Raw genomic sequence first — 18,696 nt, 5'->3', positions numbered from 1 at the left:
AAACATCAAGTAGGGTCTCAGGTTAGCTCCAAGGCAGTGTGCCTATCGCTTCAACTGACTTGAACAAGACCAAAAAACCCAACACACATCAAATTTCCATTCTTTCTGACTGTTTTATAAGGTTCCTCTAGCACGCTGCATTCTTTGAAGCTGCAGTCCAGGCATTTGCCTTACATACCATTGACATGGGCCTCCAGGGAGCCTTGCATTCTCTTTTGAGCAATGTTTGGACGAATGTACAGATCTTTCAGTTTTGGATTACTCCGGTTTAGATTGATCACCAATGAGTCTTGTTTCACAATGCCCTAAGGGTTACAACATAGTATGTGAATGCACAAGTGTCCTCACATGAACTTTCATGTACAAAAGTGCTTTGTTATGTTCAGACTCACCTCTTTTTCTTTCTCTTCGGCTTCTCGAGTCTTGTAACGTTTTTGTACTTCTTTTATAATTCGAAAAGCATTCTGAAGATTTAAGGCTGGTACAGTCTGCTCTCCAGGTGCCTTCATATTTGAAGCTCGATAAGTACTGTAGAAGGAAAATGTGCATAGAAGTTTATTAGGCCAGGTAATCTGAAACCATTTTTTTGGTTTGTACATGGGTTAATCTTTCTATTGTGTGCATGTGCTGATGTAGGTATGTGTTTGTGTGGAGGCCAGAGGTCAACAATAAATGCCTTTCTTACTTATTAATCATTCTTGCCTTTTTTTGGGGAGAGGTTCTTTCACAGATTTAGCTTAGATGGGTTGGTTAGCAGGATTCAGGGTTCTCCTTGTCTTTACCTCTCCAATGATGGGACTACAGATACAATCTGCTGCACCTACATATGTATTTAATGTGGGTCCTGGAGACCTGAACTTAGGTCCTCAAGCTTGCACAAGAAGCACTTTACCATTTTTTTTTCTCTCTCCAAGATTATCTTTTAAAAGCCCAAGCTGCCTTTGATCTTACTACGGTCAAAGGTTGGCCTTGAACTCCTGGTCTTCCTGCCACATCCCCCAAAGTGCAACCATACCTAGAGGGCTTAATGTTTTTATAAGAAAAACTACCACCAAATACGGGAATAGTAGGAAGTCATAAAAAAAACAAACAAACCTTGTCTTTAAAATGGAAAGTATCATCAGCTAATACTCAAATAGAGAAATTACACTGTTTTTTTTTTTCAAATTTGACATGGCATCTCCCAATACTGCATTCTGTCACTCCATGATGAATCAGAATCCAATGTAGCATGTTTTCTTCCTTCTTCCTCTTTTATGTTTTTTAATTTTGTGTTTTTTGAGATAGGTCTTATTATAGTCTATGGTTACATGGAATTCACTGTGTAGCCCAGGATGGCCTTGAATTTGTAAATTTTTTGCCTCAGTCTCTCAAATGTGGACTTCAATCTGTGCTATATCTCACCATAGTTCGTCTACACATTTCTTACCTGAGGATCCCATTGTAAAATGTGTACTGTGAATCTAAATTAGCCTCACGAGGATTCTAAATTAGGATCCATACTTAAAACATTACAAAGTCAGCAACATAACCCTAAACAAGTGCCACCAGGGAAGGCCTTGCAGTGGCTTCTTGGGAAAGGAAGCAGCAGGGAATGAACATCTGAGATTACTGCTCCACTGGCAAGGATTGGGGACAGTTGTTTCCTGGGGACTCACATTTCCTTGACAAAAGTGGCTTCAGGGTTAGGAAAGATGTTGCCCTCGTTCCTGCCCAGAGCACTGCCTGGACAATAGAAGTTGATTCGCAGGTAAGTGTAATCTCCTTCGACTGACATACTTATGTTCTGTTCAAAGAAAGAGAGAAAGGTCAGGTTTGTTACTAGATTACAGAGACGCTAAAGTTAAGTTAGCAGTTAAGAGATGAGGGGCAGAGAATGCAGCTCAGTGGCAGAGCATTATCTAGAGCATGCGAGGTCTTTCTTGGCTCAATTTCTACCTGCAGAAGAAAAACTCCAGAGTTTGCTGCTCTTGGAGCTGAAGCTATGAAACCAAACCAAAATCAAGATAGACACATTCAGCAGTGTTTTTCACATAATCAAGTGACTGTTTCTCAAAAAACACCTAATTATAAAGTATCTTGTGACAGGAAGACAATTTAGCATTAAATAACAGTTAATAATTAAAGTAAGACACACAAATTGTAAGGGCTGAGGTGGTAAAGTGCTTGCTGCACAAACAAAAGGACCTAGGTCTGGAGCCCTAGCACCCACATAAAATCTAAGTGTGGTGTGTACGTCTATAATCCTAGGGCTAAAGGTGGGCAGACAGGTGATTTCCAAAGCTTGGGGGCCAGACGATTTAGCCAATCATTGAGCTTTGGGCTCAATGAAAGATCCTGCCTCAAAACATAAGGTAGAGAGAGCTATGGAGTGAGACACCAGATGACATATGGCACATGACCATATGCCCAGAGGCACACTCACACATTACAACACAAACATAAAAAAAAAAAAAAAACCAAAACCAAATTACTGGCAAATTTTGTTCTAGACTAATTTGGTTTCCTACAAAGTGAAAACTAGAAGGGAAGAAAAGCAGCAGCAGGAGATAAAGGAGAAAGCCAAAAACCAGCATACTGTAGCATGAAAGTTCAGAGTGGGAGAAGAGCAGAGTTCATTAGGTAGACACATTGGAATCTTAGAAATTCGATGTGTGACACCTGACCAGGAAATACTGGTACCTTGATTGTGGCAATATGGAAGGGTGTGGCAATGCCGAACACAGGCATTATCACAGTCTCGTATTTCTTATCAATATATATCTTCATTTCTCGAATATGTGGTTCCTTAGGCATCAGAGATGGGTTTTTATAGGACACATTCGACTTGCGAGCTCTGGAATGGGGTTGAAAACAAAACAAAAAGACACTAAGAAATCTCTACAGTCACATATCCCTAGACCATCTCCTTGCTCAGTGTGAACTCCTACTTCTGGATCTGCTGTTCCCCTTTCTGCTCTGTCAATCTCCTCTTCGCTTCCTCGTTGAGCTGGGCTGCCAGTTCCTTCTGATGTGCTCTTCGCTTTTCTTCAGCAGTCATCTCATTCTAGCAAAGTAAGAGTCAAGTCAGAACATAGAGCACATGACAGGACCCCAGTGTTTTGGTCAGTTTCCTAACCCTCCCTGGGTGGCCTGCACTTGCTTATGTGCCACTTGCTGGACTTAACCTAGTGATTCTCATGTCTCAGCCTGCTGAGCGCGGAGTTACAGATGTGCGTTAGCACATCCAGCCACATGTCAACTGCATTTAAACAGTAAACTCACCCTTGTTCTTTCAGTAAGTAATGCTGCCCTGGAGCCTCTTCCTAAAAGGTCCTCTGCTTCATCTTTCTCTTCCTCCTCCTCTTCCTCATCCTCATTCTTTGGGAAGAAGGCAGAATAATACCGTTACAGTAATACTTTTTGAAAAGCTGATGTTCCTTAACTTCTTCACTGTACATGGATTCCTATAATAATCACTTACTGCTTTCTCACCTTTAGGAAAATCCCCACATTCTTTACTTTCTTTTTCACAGAAGTAAGAACAGTGGCTGGGCCATCCTAGAACAAAAGGAGAACTTAGACCTCCAATTTAATGTGCATCCTTGCTTTTAACTTAACATATAGCTGGGCAATACCATGAACTCTTAGATTCTAAAATCTTTTAAGAACAAAAAGTTTTTATTCTCCTAGATTTACTTTAGGAGATATTCTTGGAGCAATGGTTTTTTTTAAAAAGCCTGCTTTACCCAGATCTACGTCATCTGTGCCAGTACAAACATGATAAATTTTTAATTCTGGGGTTAGAGAGATGGCTCAGTGGCTAAGAGTTGCTATTACATAGGCAAGACCTATGCTCAGTTCCTAGCATGCACACTGGGCAACCCACACTGCTTCCAATTCCAGCTCAGGAGATCAAAGGTCCTGGGTCTCCATGGGTACATGTATACACACACACACACACACACACACACACACACACACACGCACGCACGCAACCCTTCCCCCCCCCAATAACAACAACAAAAGGGCTGGGGAGATGGTTGCTCTCCCAGTGGTCCTGAGTTCAATTCCCAACAACCACACGGTGGCTCACAACCATCTATAATGTGATCTGGTGCCCTCTTCTGTCATGCAGGTGTACATTCAGACAGAATACCATATACATAGTAAACAAAACAAAAAACAATTCTGGGGTCAAAGAGATGGCTAGCCATGAAAAAGAGCACTTGCTAATAAGGAACCCACAAAAACCGCTGGCTGTAGTCATGGTATCTGTAACCCCAGCTCTGAGTGAGATAGGGAATTGTTATCAAAGCCTAGCCACCAAAACTTCAGTTTTAAATTCAAGGAGCAACACTGCCCCAAAGGAATACATGGGGAATGATAGGACATGTAGTGCCCCTTTCATATGTGTGTACAGTTGCACACATATGTATGCATATATTCACAGAAACACACACATACAAATGAATACCAAAAAAGCCAAGTGCCAATATTAGAATTAGTTCTTGGTTTAAAGCACTCATGTGACTGGGCCAGAGTCTTTATTACTAGCTGCTTTCTCTAGTCTAGGTCATTTAGCAACATCAACCCCATTTAGCAACCATCAACAAAGACAGTACCAGAGTCCACAACAGACTTCAAAGATCAGTTTATGAACACCAAAAACTTAAGTAGCAAACCTCATCTACAAGTACTGTGTCACCAATGAATAGGGCATAGGTTTTCTCTTCCGGTTTTTTTCCCTCTTTGTTAGTCAGGTCTGAAAATCCTAGGTTGATGCTGAAAACCATCCCTAAAATAGTAAAACAGGGATCAGTCAGTAGCTACAGAAAGGTGTAGAGGACTAAGATTTATACAGAAAAGGAATGTCAGGGAACCACCCAAAAATTAATTTCTTATTGCATGCATATAAAAATTACCTTTTTTAAGCTTGTATTGATTTTTACTATTGATTACTAGAGAGCCTTCACGGAATTCAATTCCCATCCCAAATCTAAAAACAAAGATAAATATAAGCAGCAGGTTAAAACATCAGTAACATGTCCCAAATGTGATTTCAACTTTTAGATAAAGCAGGGCAACATGTGGAAGTGATTAGCCCTTGATAATCCATTAGTAAGGAAAGAAATGAAAAATAAGGTGGGGAGTCATCATGGCTCATGCCTGAAATACTAGCATTCAGAAAGCTGAGGCAGGAGCATCAACACAGACTCAAGATTAGCCTGGGCAACAGACTGAGGCCCTGTCTAACAACAAAACAAAGCAGAAAAAAAACAACACACATATACATACATGTAAAAAAAGACAGTTTTAGGTCTCTAAATGTTACATTATTCCATATTAAAAAAATAATTTCCAAGACCAGTGAGATGGTTCACTGATTAAGTACACATCCAGAACAGAAGGGAAGAACTTCCTCATGATTCACCTTCTGACCTCCACATCACACCACCACATAACCACACCCTCCACAACGACATAAATGTAAAAAAAATTTTCAAAAAGGTTTCCCAGCTGGGCAGTGGTGGCACATGTCTTTAATCCCAGCACTCAGAAGGCAGAGGCAGACAGGACTCTGAGTTTGAGGTCAGCCTCAAACTACAGAGCTACAGAGAAGAGAGAAACACTGTCTCAAAAACCAACCAAACAAAAAGGTCTCCAAACATTTCATGAAACATTTATAAAAATTTAATATTAGTATACACTAATATTTTAAGCTTTTCTGCTTGTTTGTCTTTGAGAAAGAGTTTCTCTGTGTAGCCATGGCTATCTCAGAACTTGCTCTGAAGACCAAGCTGGCCTTGAACTCACAGAGATCTGCCTGGCTACCACCTGGCGTAGTTTTACCTTTTAATATAAAATTGAAAATTAACATAGCATGAAAATCAAGCTGGGAGTTTTTTCATAAATAACACAGAAGTGACTGAAGTGAGAGGTAGTTTTCAATAGGATATTGCTGGTAAAAATAGGATTTGCTATGATCCTAAGCCCAGAAAGAAGCCACACAGTAAGGAAACTGCCTGTAACTGTTCCCTATAAGCTTCCCCTGACACTGTTAAACAGCATTTCTAATTAATTGTTTTATTTTTTTCTTCTTCCTCTTCTTTTTTGTTTTTTCCAGACAGGGTTTTTCTGTGTAGCTTTGGCTGTCCTTGGACTTAAGCGATGTGCCTGTCTCTGCCTCCCTGAGTGCTGGGATTATAGACGTGCACCACAGTACACAGCCTGATGAACTGTTTAATGGCCAAACACACACAAACACACTGTATTACATTTAAAATCAATACAGTAGGACATCCTAGAGCCATTAATTGTAAATAAGCTAATCTGATCCTAGAATGTCTACTGTCTAGATTTCTATGATGGTCTAGAAAAATCTATCCCATTAACTTGGAAGAATCAATTAAATCTTTCTCTCTCTGGTAACACCATTTGCTTGGCACACATGAACTTGTTAAGTGCAAAGTACTGGTGAAAAAAACAAATGAACAGAAATACCAGTTAGGTGACTGTGACGGGGCATGGCTGTAATCCCAGTACTTGAGAAGTTTTCGTGAAACTCAGGATGGCAGAGAGGTGGAGGCCAGCCCGAGATACTGCTAGAAACTCCAGCTCCTAACACAAAAATTAAACACTCCCAAATATTGCCAAACTCAGTCTAAGAATACAGACTGCTAGTGATGAAAACTAAGTCAACAGACAAAATACACACTATGACATACCCTAGGTTTTTTGTAATTTTGTTCAGCAGCTCTGGCTTCTGCTTCTTAACCACATCCATGACAGAGTTATATACATCACATATTTTCACACCTAGTAAGATAGAAAAGAGACATTAAGTATTTTTCAGATGAACACAGTAGCAAACAAAGATATCATATAATCAAGTTGCTTTCACCTACTAAATCCCTTAAAGTAGTATTTCTCAAAGTAAAAGGAGTGTCTGCCATGACAGCAATTAGGAATCTGATTTTTTAAAACAGAAAGCATTCCAGTATGGTGTTGTATGCCTGTCATCCCAGTACTCGGGAGATAGAGGCAGAAGGATCTTTTTTAGGTTGAGGCTAGCCTGGTCTACAAAGTGAGTCCAGGACAGCCAAGGCTACACAGAGAAACTATGTTTTGAAAAACCTAAAAAAGGGGGGGAGGGAAAGAGGAGGGGAGGGAAGAAGGAAGGAAGGAAGAAAGAAAAGAAAGCAGAGAATCATTTGTTTCTTTCATGGTATTAGGGACTTAAGTCAGTCTCATTTGGAAGTGCTAGTGATGGAATCCAGGGCCATGCACAGGATAGGGAAGCGCTCTAACACTAAGCTTCAACCCTAGTCCCTGAGAGTCATTACTCAGAATCACTGATCCAGGGGACCACAAAATGCTATTTCAGGACTTCCAAACCATCTTAGAATTCTTACCATGTCTTAATTCCTTTAGCATCTCCTCTTGAAGCTGAAGTAAGAAGTTGTAATTTTCTTGAACTTCCTGAGTAGGATCAACCATCAGAGTGCGAACAAGGTTGGAGCAGTAAGATTTAAAGCGAATGCCCATGGCACAAGTAATGGCCCCAAAATGCATATGGTTTTTATCACTAGAGACCGAAGAGAAAAAGCCTTTATCACCCAATCTAGCAAAGTATCACTGGTACACAATACCCACAAATCACTGCTTGTCCTTGATATAGTCCAAATTCTAATGGAATAAAGATGTAAACTGACCCCACCCCCCAAAAAAACTCAAACATACCACTTACAGTTCCAAAGTAAAAATTAGTGACCAAAATTTTTAGAATAAGATTTCGGGAAGATATGAATACAAAAGTGGAAGACTAGAGCAATTTACTGGGTGTTAGGAAGCTACTTACGTTCTGGTCCTTCATGAACTGTGACTTACAATTTTGTCTCTGTGTTTGTGGGTATTTGTGTTTGGTAATGTTGAGGCTCAAATTTTAGGCTTTTGGACATCCTAACCAGTGCTCCATTGCTGAGTTAAGAGCTGCAGCCACTCCCCTTTACAGTATGTAATAAAAGGTGGGAGCAGTGGCACACGCCTGTAATCCCAGCACTTGGGGAGGCAGATTTCTTTGAGTTCAAGGCCAGCCTGGTCTACAAATCGAGTCCAGGACAGCCAAGGCTACCCAGGTAAATCCTGTCTAAAAAAACCAAGACCAAAAAAAAAAAAAAAAAAAAAAAAAAAAAAAAAAAAAAAAGCCAACGTATGAAGTAACAAAATATACATATACACAGAAGGACTATAGGTAAAGCAGATTAGTTATTCTATCTCTTTTGATCTTTTGAAAATGTCAAAAGGAAAAACAGGTTAAAATACTCTGGTCATTCTATTATCAAGTTTTCATACTTACCTCACTACACTGAATTTGAGATTATAGTTGCCACCACTCTGAATAATAGGAGGGTAACACATTTCCACAGTAGAAGGGTCTGCTCCGGCTAGGTATTTTTTCTCTTCAATGGCCTTTTCCACAGACTCAGCCAATTTGCTATGCCGAACTTTCTAGAATACACAGAAATATAGTAACACTAACTAGAGGGTAGTATACAGAAGTGTATGATGTTTAATGTGTCACCCAAAGGCACACTGAGATATCTGTGATGTCTGTGACAGATAGTATATTGATATACAAAAGAAATGTAGAGCTTACATGGAATTCATAGCTTTCTAGTGTTCTTAAATAAGCATCAATAAACTACAGTACATGTTTACTTATTTTGAAGGAGAGAAGAATGGCAGTTACCAACTTCAAAAGTAGTAAAAACAAAACAAAAACTGAAAATGTGTTATAAGTCAAACAGGACTCAATCCTGCTTCATCAACACCGTAAAAAGAGACCCCCTTTTTCATTACCTCATCTGCATCCACTATCTCCATGACTCTTTCCTTGAAGAATTTGTTGAAAACCTCAGAGGTGATGCTGGCTGCTTTCTTCATCAGGTTGAGCTCCCCATCCTCTTTCACAGCAATGGTGTATGCCACAACAGCACTGATATCTACCTGCAGACAAAGTGATGACTAATGCAAACACAGCTGCCAAGCTTACTCTGAGAAGCCCCAGTAATGCTACTCAGAATGCTTAGTCTCTTCCTGAACTGAGTAAACATTTAAAACATCTTAGAACAAGTATTCTATGAGACATTAAGCCAATATACTACTTGAAACATAAATTTATCTCTCTAGAGGTAATTGTAATGCTGAAGGGAGATAGGCAGAACGGCAGAAAAAAAGAGGACCCCAAAAAGATTCAGCTATCTACTATGAGTTATCTAAGGTGGCTGATGTACTTCTGAATGCCTTATTTTGTGAATGAAAAGTAATTGGAATCCTTTTTAGCCAAAGGACATAGAAAACGAATGAGCACAGGTTTCCCTAAATGAAAATCCTCTGTTGTGAGAAAAGCCCTCCCCACCTCTGTTTCCCTTTCAATGTGCAGCTTCCCGCAGAACCCTTACTTTGTCAAAGCCCTCCTTGTTGAGACAGTCACTCCAGCTCTTCATGAATTCTCCAGGGAACTTGTCTTTGCTGAACACTCCAATTTTCTTGCCATTCTTGCTTTCTTTAATGGCTTCAATCATTTTGTCAAAGCTGCTCTTATTACTTTCATTCTATCAATGCCACAGGAAAGCAGATGTCAATTCAAGAATTAGACTTCTATTTTCTATCTAGCCAATAAGCAGAGAGTAATAATCTAAGTCATGGAAAGGATGAGTTCTCTGGGCCCCACCTATTTCCTCAGGACAGATTATCACATACTGAATGCTGATATTTTCTTTGGGTATTTTGACAAGACTATTCTTTTGCTTTAAGGAAAGACTGCTATTGGTCTTGGAGCTCTTCTTTTCCTACTTAAATGATGACACAACTCGTAATTACAGCTACAACTTATCTTTTCTCTTTCTTTTCCTTTTTTAACACAGGCTTTTTCTCTTATGTCACCCTGGCTGGGTTGGTACTCACAATATAGACTAGGCTGTCCTTGAACTCAAGAGATCTGCCTGCCCCCATCTAAGGGCTGGGATTAAAAGCGTGTTTTACCATGCCTGGCCATCTTTTCTCATGCACTCTAAAAGCCCCCAAAGCACTTGGGCTGAACACTTAACATTTATTGATTCTAACCTTCTCTCTGATGAGCAGTGTTATGGCAGGGGCTCCATTTGCATTTTCATTGCCTTTAGTATTGGCAATCTGTTTCAAAAATTCCACTTTTTTTTTGCTGGCCATGAAGATGATTTTGTCATCACAGAAGACCATGATTGTATCAGTTAGTTCATAACCAAAGAGCCATGTCTATGGAAAAACAACAGCGACAAAAGTCATAAGTAAACGAATTTATGTAAACATCTGGGTTAACTTTACAATCTGGGATGGAGCAGCTCTGATGTGGGTACAAAGAAAACAACCTGAATCAGGGGTTGAATGATAGGTGTTGAATAGTATGTGTGTGTAGTGTGACACATGATTCCATCTGATTTTATATGCTTATAATATTTCACAAATAAAACATCAAAATTGTAAAGTTTGTATTTCATTTACTTTTCCCTGGTAATGAAATAGAGTCCAGGGAGAGTGCTTGCTTATGGGAGCTACCTATAAAGTAGTGAGAACCTTAGACATAGGTGACAGGATTGAGTAAATGACTATGCTGGAGACAAGTACAGAGCCTCCCAAACACAAGGCACACTACTGAGCTATGCACTAGACCAGGAACTGAATGCTGTAAAGCCACTTACTTACCTGTAAGGCAGTTGACTTGGCATAAACAATTTCTTCATCAACACCCACAGATACAACAATGGCATCGATACTGGCATATTCGTCTTCTCCTTTCTGAAAAGAGAGGGTAATTTACTTACTTACTTTCCTTGCATATGTACTCATGCAGGCCACAACAGGGTATGGGATATTTCTATTACTCTTTGCCTTACTGCTTTAAAACAGGGTCTCTCACTGATCAGAAATTTGCTCTTTGACTAGGTTGGCCAGATGGCAAGGGAGCTCTTGGAATCCATCTGCTTGAGGTGAGGATAAAGGCACATGCCTTTATGATGACCTCTTTATGTGGGTACTGGGGACCTGAACTCAGGTCCTAACACCTGCAGAAAAAGTGCATCTTCCTAGCGCCTTATTATTTTTTACACACTAGTAACAGAAATACAGTAGTATCTGCCCAGGATATAATTTTTCCTAATACTAATCTGACATGCATACCTGCTTAGTAACAACACAGCTATTATTTACCTCTTTTTAAAAAACTCAGCTCTGAGATAACATTCACATACAATAAAAGCCACTTATTTTCAGTACAGTGCCATCCTAACATTCATATATGCAATCATCACTACCATTAAACCTCAGGATACCTTCATTAACTCCAAAAGTAACCTTTTATTAATTAGCAATTATTTTCACTTCTCTTTGCTTCCTCTCCAGCTTTTGGTAATTAGTAATATGTTTCTAATGACCTGCCTACTCTGGTAGTAATATTACATATAGCACTAGTATTCAGCATTTGTGTGTGATTTCTTTCATTTAACAGACATGCTTTCAAGGTCCATCTGTGTTTTGGTTATTATCAGTATTTCACTGGGCATGTGTGCAAGCCAGAGGTCAAGATGTTAGCTGTCTTCAACTGCTCTCAACCTAGTTTATTTTAGAGACATGGTCTCTCTCACAAAGTTCCTGACCTGGAACTCTGTAGGCAAAGCTGGTCTCAAACTTTGACAGAGATCCTCCTACTTTTCTGCCACCCACCTGTGCAACCTTATGAGCCCTCCTCTCTTAATCTGGAGCTCACTAATCCAGGCACATGTGATGTGGATGCACTGGCTTTTACCTGGAGGCTAAGAATCTGAATTTAGGTTCTCACGCTTCTACAGAAAGCACTCTCCCTTGAGAACAGAGCCATCTCCCTTGTCCCTTGGCACACCACCTTTACAGCCAAATATTTCATTATGTGGATATACATTTTATTAAACCAGTCATTTAGGTTATTCCTGCTTTAAAACTTTTATTTACTGTGTGTGTGTGCAAGTACAGGCTGGAGTATACACGGGATGCATGTGGAACTAGGAGGACAGCTTTCAGGAGCGGTCCACCATTTGACTCAGGGGTTGACCTCAGTTCTCCAGGTACGTGCAGCAAGAGCCTTTACTTGCTGAGCCACCCTGAAAACTGTTTCCACTGTGACCTATTACGAATAATGAGACCATGATCATTTGTGTACAAGGTTTTGTTTGTACAGTTATTGTGGGTAAACGTTTAGGAGAGGAATTGCTCGTTCATATGATAACTCTACCTCTAACCTTCCGAGGAACCACCAGAGAGCTTTCCAGTAACTATGCTATTTTATGTTTTTTTTTTTTTTTTTACTAGACTGTTTAAAGGTTTGCTCCTGCAGCATGGGCCCTGGGGATGGAACTCAGGCCATCAAGCTTATCTGTGAGTGCACCTTTAACCACTGAGCCTCCTTTTTGGCCCACACACTTTCTGTTAAGTATAAATTATTTTGTTAAGTATCTTACTGCTGTTGATTTAATTTTCACTGACGCTTAATGACGCTTATCTTTCAATTGTACCTTTTTTTTGGGGAGAAAGGCCTATTTAGAGTATTATACAACTTATTATGTTATTAAATTACAAAGGTTTTAGTAAAAAATTTTTTTTAATTTATTTACCACATATACAGTGTTCTGCCTGCATGCCAGCAGAGGGCACCAGATCTCATTAGAGATGGTTGTGAGCCACCATGTGGTCGCTGGGAATAGAACTCAGGACCTTTGGAAGAGCAGCCAGGGCTCCTAACCTCTGAGCCGTCTCTCCAGCCCAAATTTTTTTTTTTTTTAGATTTACTTTATGTGTATGAGTGTTTTGCTTGCATGCATATATGGGTACAATTTGTGTGCTAGATGCCCCCAAGCTGTCTCTGACTCTCCACATGCACTATGGCACATACACCATCTCCCCTCCACAAAAAAATAAAAGTAAATTTAAAATTTTAAAGTTTTACTGCTTAGTTTTGGTTCTTGCATTTACATGTGATTTACTCTGAAATGTTTTATTTTATTTTTAATTTTATTACATTATTTTATGAGTATGTGTTATGACTGAATAAATATATGTGCATACACCAGGTGCCCATGGAAGGCATGATCTGAAGAGGGCATCAGATCCCCAGGAACTCGAGTTACAGGCTGTTGGGATCTGCTAAGTAATGTGAAGAATTGGATCCGGGTCTTCTGCAAGAGCAGCCTGTTCTCTTAACTACACAGCCATCTTTCTAGCCCCTTACTCTGAAATAATCTTTACGTATGGTATTTGGAAAAGTCCAACTTAACTCTTTGCATGAATACATTCAGTTGCTGGAGAGACTTCCTCATTGAACCGTGCTGACTCCCTTGTCCAGTACATCATACTGTTAGCTTTGTAGTTTGACACCAAGATGCAGGAGTCTTCTGACTACTAACCACTCTTGGACGCTCCACGCTAAGAGAAGAATGGCAACTAAGGCTTCCCACAGAGCTGTTAACCTCTTCTATTTTTACATCTTTCTAAAATATATAACAGGTGTTCTGACTGACATTCCACCATGTTGCAGGGCTCCAGAGCATATTCCTTCTGTTCTGGTACCTATTATCCGACTTCTCTTTATACTTATCCTTCTGCCTTTCTGAACCAAAAATTACCACCATTCATCATTCAGGTGGACTTTTAAGCCTCCACATGAAAGAACATGCAGTATGTTATCTATATATGGCTTATTTCTCTTACCATGTTAATTCAAATAATTCTCAGACAGAATTTAATTATTTTTTTTTAAAAAACATTTAGATTACTTGGAGCTGGTTACAGGCAGGTGTAAGCTGCCTGACTTGTGGGTGTTGGAAAACAAACTTAAGTTCTCTGAAACAGTAGTAAGCAGTCTTAATCACTGGGACATCTCTCTAGCCCCTTTATTTTCTTTTAAAGAGATGTTGATGCTGTGTAGCTCAAGCCAGACATTAACTTACTATCTTCCTGCCTCTAGCCACTGAGTGCTGTAGGTGTGGACTGCCATACCCAGCTTATTCTCTGTGCTTGGGTAATATTACTTGTGTGTGTAGGTACCATATTGTTTGTATGCAGTCATCCCTTGATAGACAAATAGTTTGACTGCATAGCTTGGCTGTTGTGAACAGTACTGCAACAAACACAAGTGCAGATATTTCCATGAAATGCAGCCTTAATTTCCTTTAGACATAAACTTACAGGAAGGATAGCAGCATCAAATGGGAGATCTTTAACCTTTGAGAAACCTTGATACCATCCTGCATAATGGCCACACTAATTAACATTCCTACCAACAATATCTGAGACTTCCTTTTCCTCCCCCTTTTTGCTGACATGCTGTATTTTTGATAAGAACATTCTAGTTAGAACAGGGTTTCAATGTTCATTTTCCTGATGACTAACAAAATGTTAAAAATATAATAAAGCCACACACACTAAGTTTAAGATATAAATGGGGAGAGATAGCTTAGTAAAATCCTTGCTACACAAGCATGAGGGCCCATGTTTGAATCCCAGGACCTATATCAAAAGCTAGGTGGATTTCTTGGACCTGGTCTAATATGTTCCAGGGTAGACGCAAAAGCCTGTCTCAAAAACCAAAGTAGACAACACCTGAGGAATCACATACAACAGTAGCCTCTGGCCTCACACATGTGTAACACACACACTCTTAAAACTTTTGCAGAGACAGGAATAACAGAATGGCAGACATTATTATTCAGCTACCATTTTCTTCTTGTTAACAAACCATAGTTCTTAGTAGAGGTAAGGAAGACAAAGTCTTTAGAAAGCTTTACAGGAGTTTCTGGTTTTTAGCCAGAAGACTTAAGAGTATCTAACAAGCCTTAGCAGATTGGATATTAATATTAGGGACTTATTTCCTTTAGAGACAAGGTTTCACTATGTAGCTAAGACTGGCCTTGACTCTCATGAGCCTCTACCTCAGCATCCTGAGTAATTTCTTTCAGCAATTCTAAGTAAGGGTATTAAGTTGTTGGTGTGTGTTCTGTATTCTGTATTTCTCGACAGTATGTGTACTGGGGAAACACTCCTAAGACCAGACCACTTTTGGGTTTTAAACCATAAACCCACTTAATTGTGACCTAGTTTTTCTGCACTCTTCAGTCCTTATCTTCTGAAGTGTTATCCTGATAATTACAAGATTTAATGTGCTTTTAGTAGTGTGCCACCATTGCCCAGCTCTGAAATTGACCTTAACTAAAACTCAGTGCAAATCAGAATGCTAATGTTATATCAAGATCAGCCATTATGCTGGGTGGTGAAAATCTTTAATCCCAGCACTTAGGAGATGGATCGCTGTGAATCCAGCATGGTCTACAGAGTTCTAGAACAGCCATGGCTACACAAAGAAACCCTGTTTTGAAACAAACAAAAGCCCCAACCCAAAAACAAGAATGAAACACCAAAAAATATTAGTGTATATTAATATTAGGTCTTTATAATGTTTTATGGAATGATTGAGGAACTTTTTGTTTGTTTTTTCTGTGCAGCCTGGGATGTCCTGGACTCTGTAGACCAGGCTGGCCTCAAACTCAGAGATCTGCCTACCTCTCCAGTACTGGGATTAAAGGTGTGTGCCACCATGCCCAGATTCCCATTTTTCTTTTAATTTTGGTCACATGAGAAAAGCATATGCTTGATCTGGTCCCTAACACTTGCTATAATTTGTTGGCACTTACATTACTTTCATTTTTGACAAGTGAAATACTTTTTTGCTTATACACAGTACACTGATACACAGTATTACTTAAAACTAATGTAAAGTGTTCACTAGTTTTCCCAGAATAACAGCAGTAAATGACTAAGCAAGCAGAGCTAGCTATTCCCGTACTAACTGACTGACAAGCACACTTACTGGGAAGAGATGCTAAGAGGTCTCAGAGTCCCAGGAGACAGAGAGAAATGGGGTCTGTAGTAAGAGCAGGGCTGTAGAGTCAGATACATCTCTAATTCTCAGAAGCCCTGATCTAATCATTTTGCAAAAATAATTTAATTTTTTTTTAGAAACCACCTGTTGAAGCTTTAAATGTGCATGGAAATGCTCAACTCAGATAATAGACTGCATAGAAGAAATATTCTAAATTACTAGGAAAATTCTGATATAATTCTGAAAATTCTGCATAATTCTAGATAATACTTGTTAACAAGTTATACGAGAAGCCAAGATAAGAAATACTCAACTCTGAACATTCTTATGGAATCCAGAAAAACCAAAACTCTTAAACACTGACATCTGGTAGATCCTATGGAATAATCCTAACCCATTTAACCTTTCCAGATGAAGTCCCCTCATGCAACTTTCAGTCCCTTAAAGGCCCCTACCGATACGCCGAAGACAGGGTTTCCTGCTGTAGCCTTGGCTGTCCTGGAACTCAAACAGATCCACCTGCCTCTGCCTCCTGAGTGTTGGGATTAAAGGTATCCACCACCACTGTCAGGCTTAATGCCTTATTTTTTTTTAATGTGGAGAACAGACTCTAAGGCTTTTTTTTTTTTACTTTGAAACAAGGTGTCACTGGTGTCACTATGTAGCCTATGTGGCTCATAACCCCCCACCCCACCCTCAGCTTCCCAAGTGCTGGATTACAGGTGCGCACAAACATGCTTGGCTTTCATTTGGTTTCTCTAAAACTTGAGAGATATCAAACATGCCTACAGGAAGCAAAGAAGACAGAGAGCTGAAAATCTGTCACTAAAAGTTTCTGAAAGAGAAAGAAATAAAGAAGGATACAAGTGATAAGAAATGAGCACTAGTTGACGTTACTGTTGTACAAACATCATGGTATATTTTTCCAAATCGAGGGGTATGTATAAGTCAAACACTGAATATAGTTGCTCTAAGTGTGCTGGTGCTGGAGAGATAATTCAGTTAAGAGCAGTGGTTGCTTTTTATGAGGACAAGGTTCAGTTCTCAGCATCCACAACTCACAACTGTCTGTAACACCAGTTCTGGGGGAGCCAATGTTCTTTTTTGATCTCTTCAGGCACTAGGTATACACACGGCATACAGACATATATGTAGGCAAAACACCCACACGAATATGACCTGGAATCACAGGTGTGGGCTATCATGCTTGGCTACAGGGAGGTTTTATTTTATTTTTTAAATGTTTGGGTATTTTTGCTTGTTTCTATGTCTGTGCACAATGCTTGTGCCTGGTATCCATGAAGAACAGAAGAGGGCACTGGATCCCTTGGAACTTGACTCAGTTCACTGAGAGTAGTCATGTGGATGTCAGGAATCGAAACTGGGTCCTATGGAAGAGCAGCCAATGTTGACCCATCTTTTAGGCAACATTTAAAAATAAGTACAAAAGTTGGGTGGGGTAGCTCATTCGCATTTAACCCCAGCACTCTGGGATATGGAGGCAGGAGGATGGCTGTTGAGTTCCCAGGAGTCCCTGTATTAAAAACAAAACAAAACAAAAAACAAGGCCACAAAAACAATGCTAAAAACCATAGTACAACAAATATACAAACAGTATCTTTTACTAAACAAAACTGCAGAACCAGCAGCACATATGGATTTATTTATTTAGGTTTTTGAGATGGAACTTCCTGTATCCCTGGCTGTCCTGGAACTCACTCTGTAGACCAGGTGGGCCTCAAACTCACAGAGATCCACCTGCCTCTGATCCTGAGCTCTGGGATTAAATGTGTGTTCCACTATCATCTGGATATTTATTTTTGTTATATTATATAAAACATATTTTTATTATTACCACAAACATGTAGAATTATATAAGCACTGTGCTGCAGCACAACAAAAGCTACAATGTCACTGAGTAACAGGACCTTCAGCTGCACTATCCTCTGTGTCCAGCACTGACAACTGTTATGAGCACAGTAGTGTGTAGTGAGCACAGGAGGTATGAATAAGGACAAGAGCTGCTAGAAAGAAACAACACAAGGAGAAAGCAACTCAATGAAAGATGAAGTAGAAGACAAATAAAAAGTAAAATGAAAAGATAAAATACCGGGCTAGAGTGACAGTTCACTGGGAAAGAGCACTGGTTGCTTTTCAGAAGACCTAGATTCAATTCCCAGCACCCACATGGCAGCTAACAACTCTAACTCCAGGATCTGACAACCTCACAGAGACATACACACAGGGAAAATACCAATACACATAAAATAAAAACAAATTTAAAAGATAAAATAGCAGTTTTAACACAAATATATAAAATTACTAGACAGGGATGTGAGGCAACAAAGTAGTAACTGCAAATGAAACTCAAGTTTCAGGATCACAGGGTGAGGATTTGATATGAAAAGGGTCTACACATCAATGCAGAGGAAAAGGGGACCTGTTCGAACACATACTATTATGAAAGTTCAAACAAGAAGAGAGAGTTTTAAAGTTTAGAAACAGAATACCATACTTTTCAAAAGTAATACTGAAAGCCTGATAAAATGGTACCTTCAAAATTCTGAGCAGAAAATTAAAAAAAAGAAAAAGTACATATATTAAGGATAGGATCACTATGCAGCCCCGGAACTCAGAGATCTGCCTGCATTTGCCTCTTCTAGTGCTGGGATCAAAGGTGTATGTCACCATGCCTTGTTCAACCTAGGAATTTTATCTATCAATCCCCCCACCCCCGATAGCACAGTCTAAGAATATACAAACAATACATC

The 18,696-nt window shown here is 39.6% G+C and overlaps 1 protein-coding gene across 1 annotated transcript in view; it reads right to left on the bottom strand.

Moving 5' to 3' along the window:
- Supt16h (SPT16 homolog, facilitates chromatin remodeling subunit) overlaps positions 1–18,696 on the bottom strand; it is a 40,121-nt gene that overhangs the window by 14,774 nt on the left and 6,651 nt on the right. Inside the window, exons 2-17 of the mRNA XM_021652304.2 lie at positions 10,726–10,818; positions 10,108–10,278; positions 9,444–9,596; positions 8,842–8,988; positions 8,339–8,490; positions 7,395–7,567; positions 6,708–6,798; positions 4,905–4,978; positions 4,665–4,777; positions 3,475–3,540; positions 3,265–3,360; positions 2,931–3,046; positions 2,683–2,836; positions 1,659–1,786; positions 393–528; positions 179–305 (exon numbers count right to left, since the gene is read on the bottom strand). Of these exons, the coding sequence (XP_021507979.1) occupies positions 179–305; positions 393–528; positions 1,659–1,786; positions 2,683–2,836; positions 2,931–3,046; positions 3,265–3,360; positions 3,475–3,540; positions 4,665–4,777; positions 4,905–4,978; positions 6,708–6,798; positions 7,395–7,567; positions 8,339–8,490; positions 8,842–8,988; positions 9,444–9,596; positions 10,108–10,278; positions 10,726–10,818 (1,990 nt within the window). The remainder of the gene's footprint in view (positions 1–178; positions 306–392; positions 529–1,658; positions 1,787–2,682; positions 2,837–2,930; positions 3,047–3,264; positions 3,361–3,474; positions 3,541–4,664; positions 4,778–4,904; positions 4,979–6,707; positions 6,799–7,394; positions 7,568–8,338; positions 8,491–8,841; positions 8,989–9,443; positions 9,597–10,107; positions 10,279–10,725; positions 10,819–18,696) is intronic.

This window comes from Meriones unguiculatus, chromosome 9, assembly GCF_030254825.1.
Source record: "Meriones unguiculatus strain TT.TT164.6M chromosome 9, Bangor_MerUng_6.1, whole genome shotgun sequence".
Lineage (NCBI taxonomy): Eukaryota > Metazoa > Chordata > Mammalia > Rodentia > Muridae > Meriones > Meriones unguiculatus.
The sequence above is the reverse complement of the archived record's forward strand: the minus strand, read 5'-3'. Positions and strand labels throughout refer to the sequence as shown.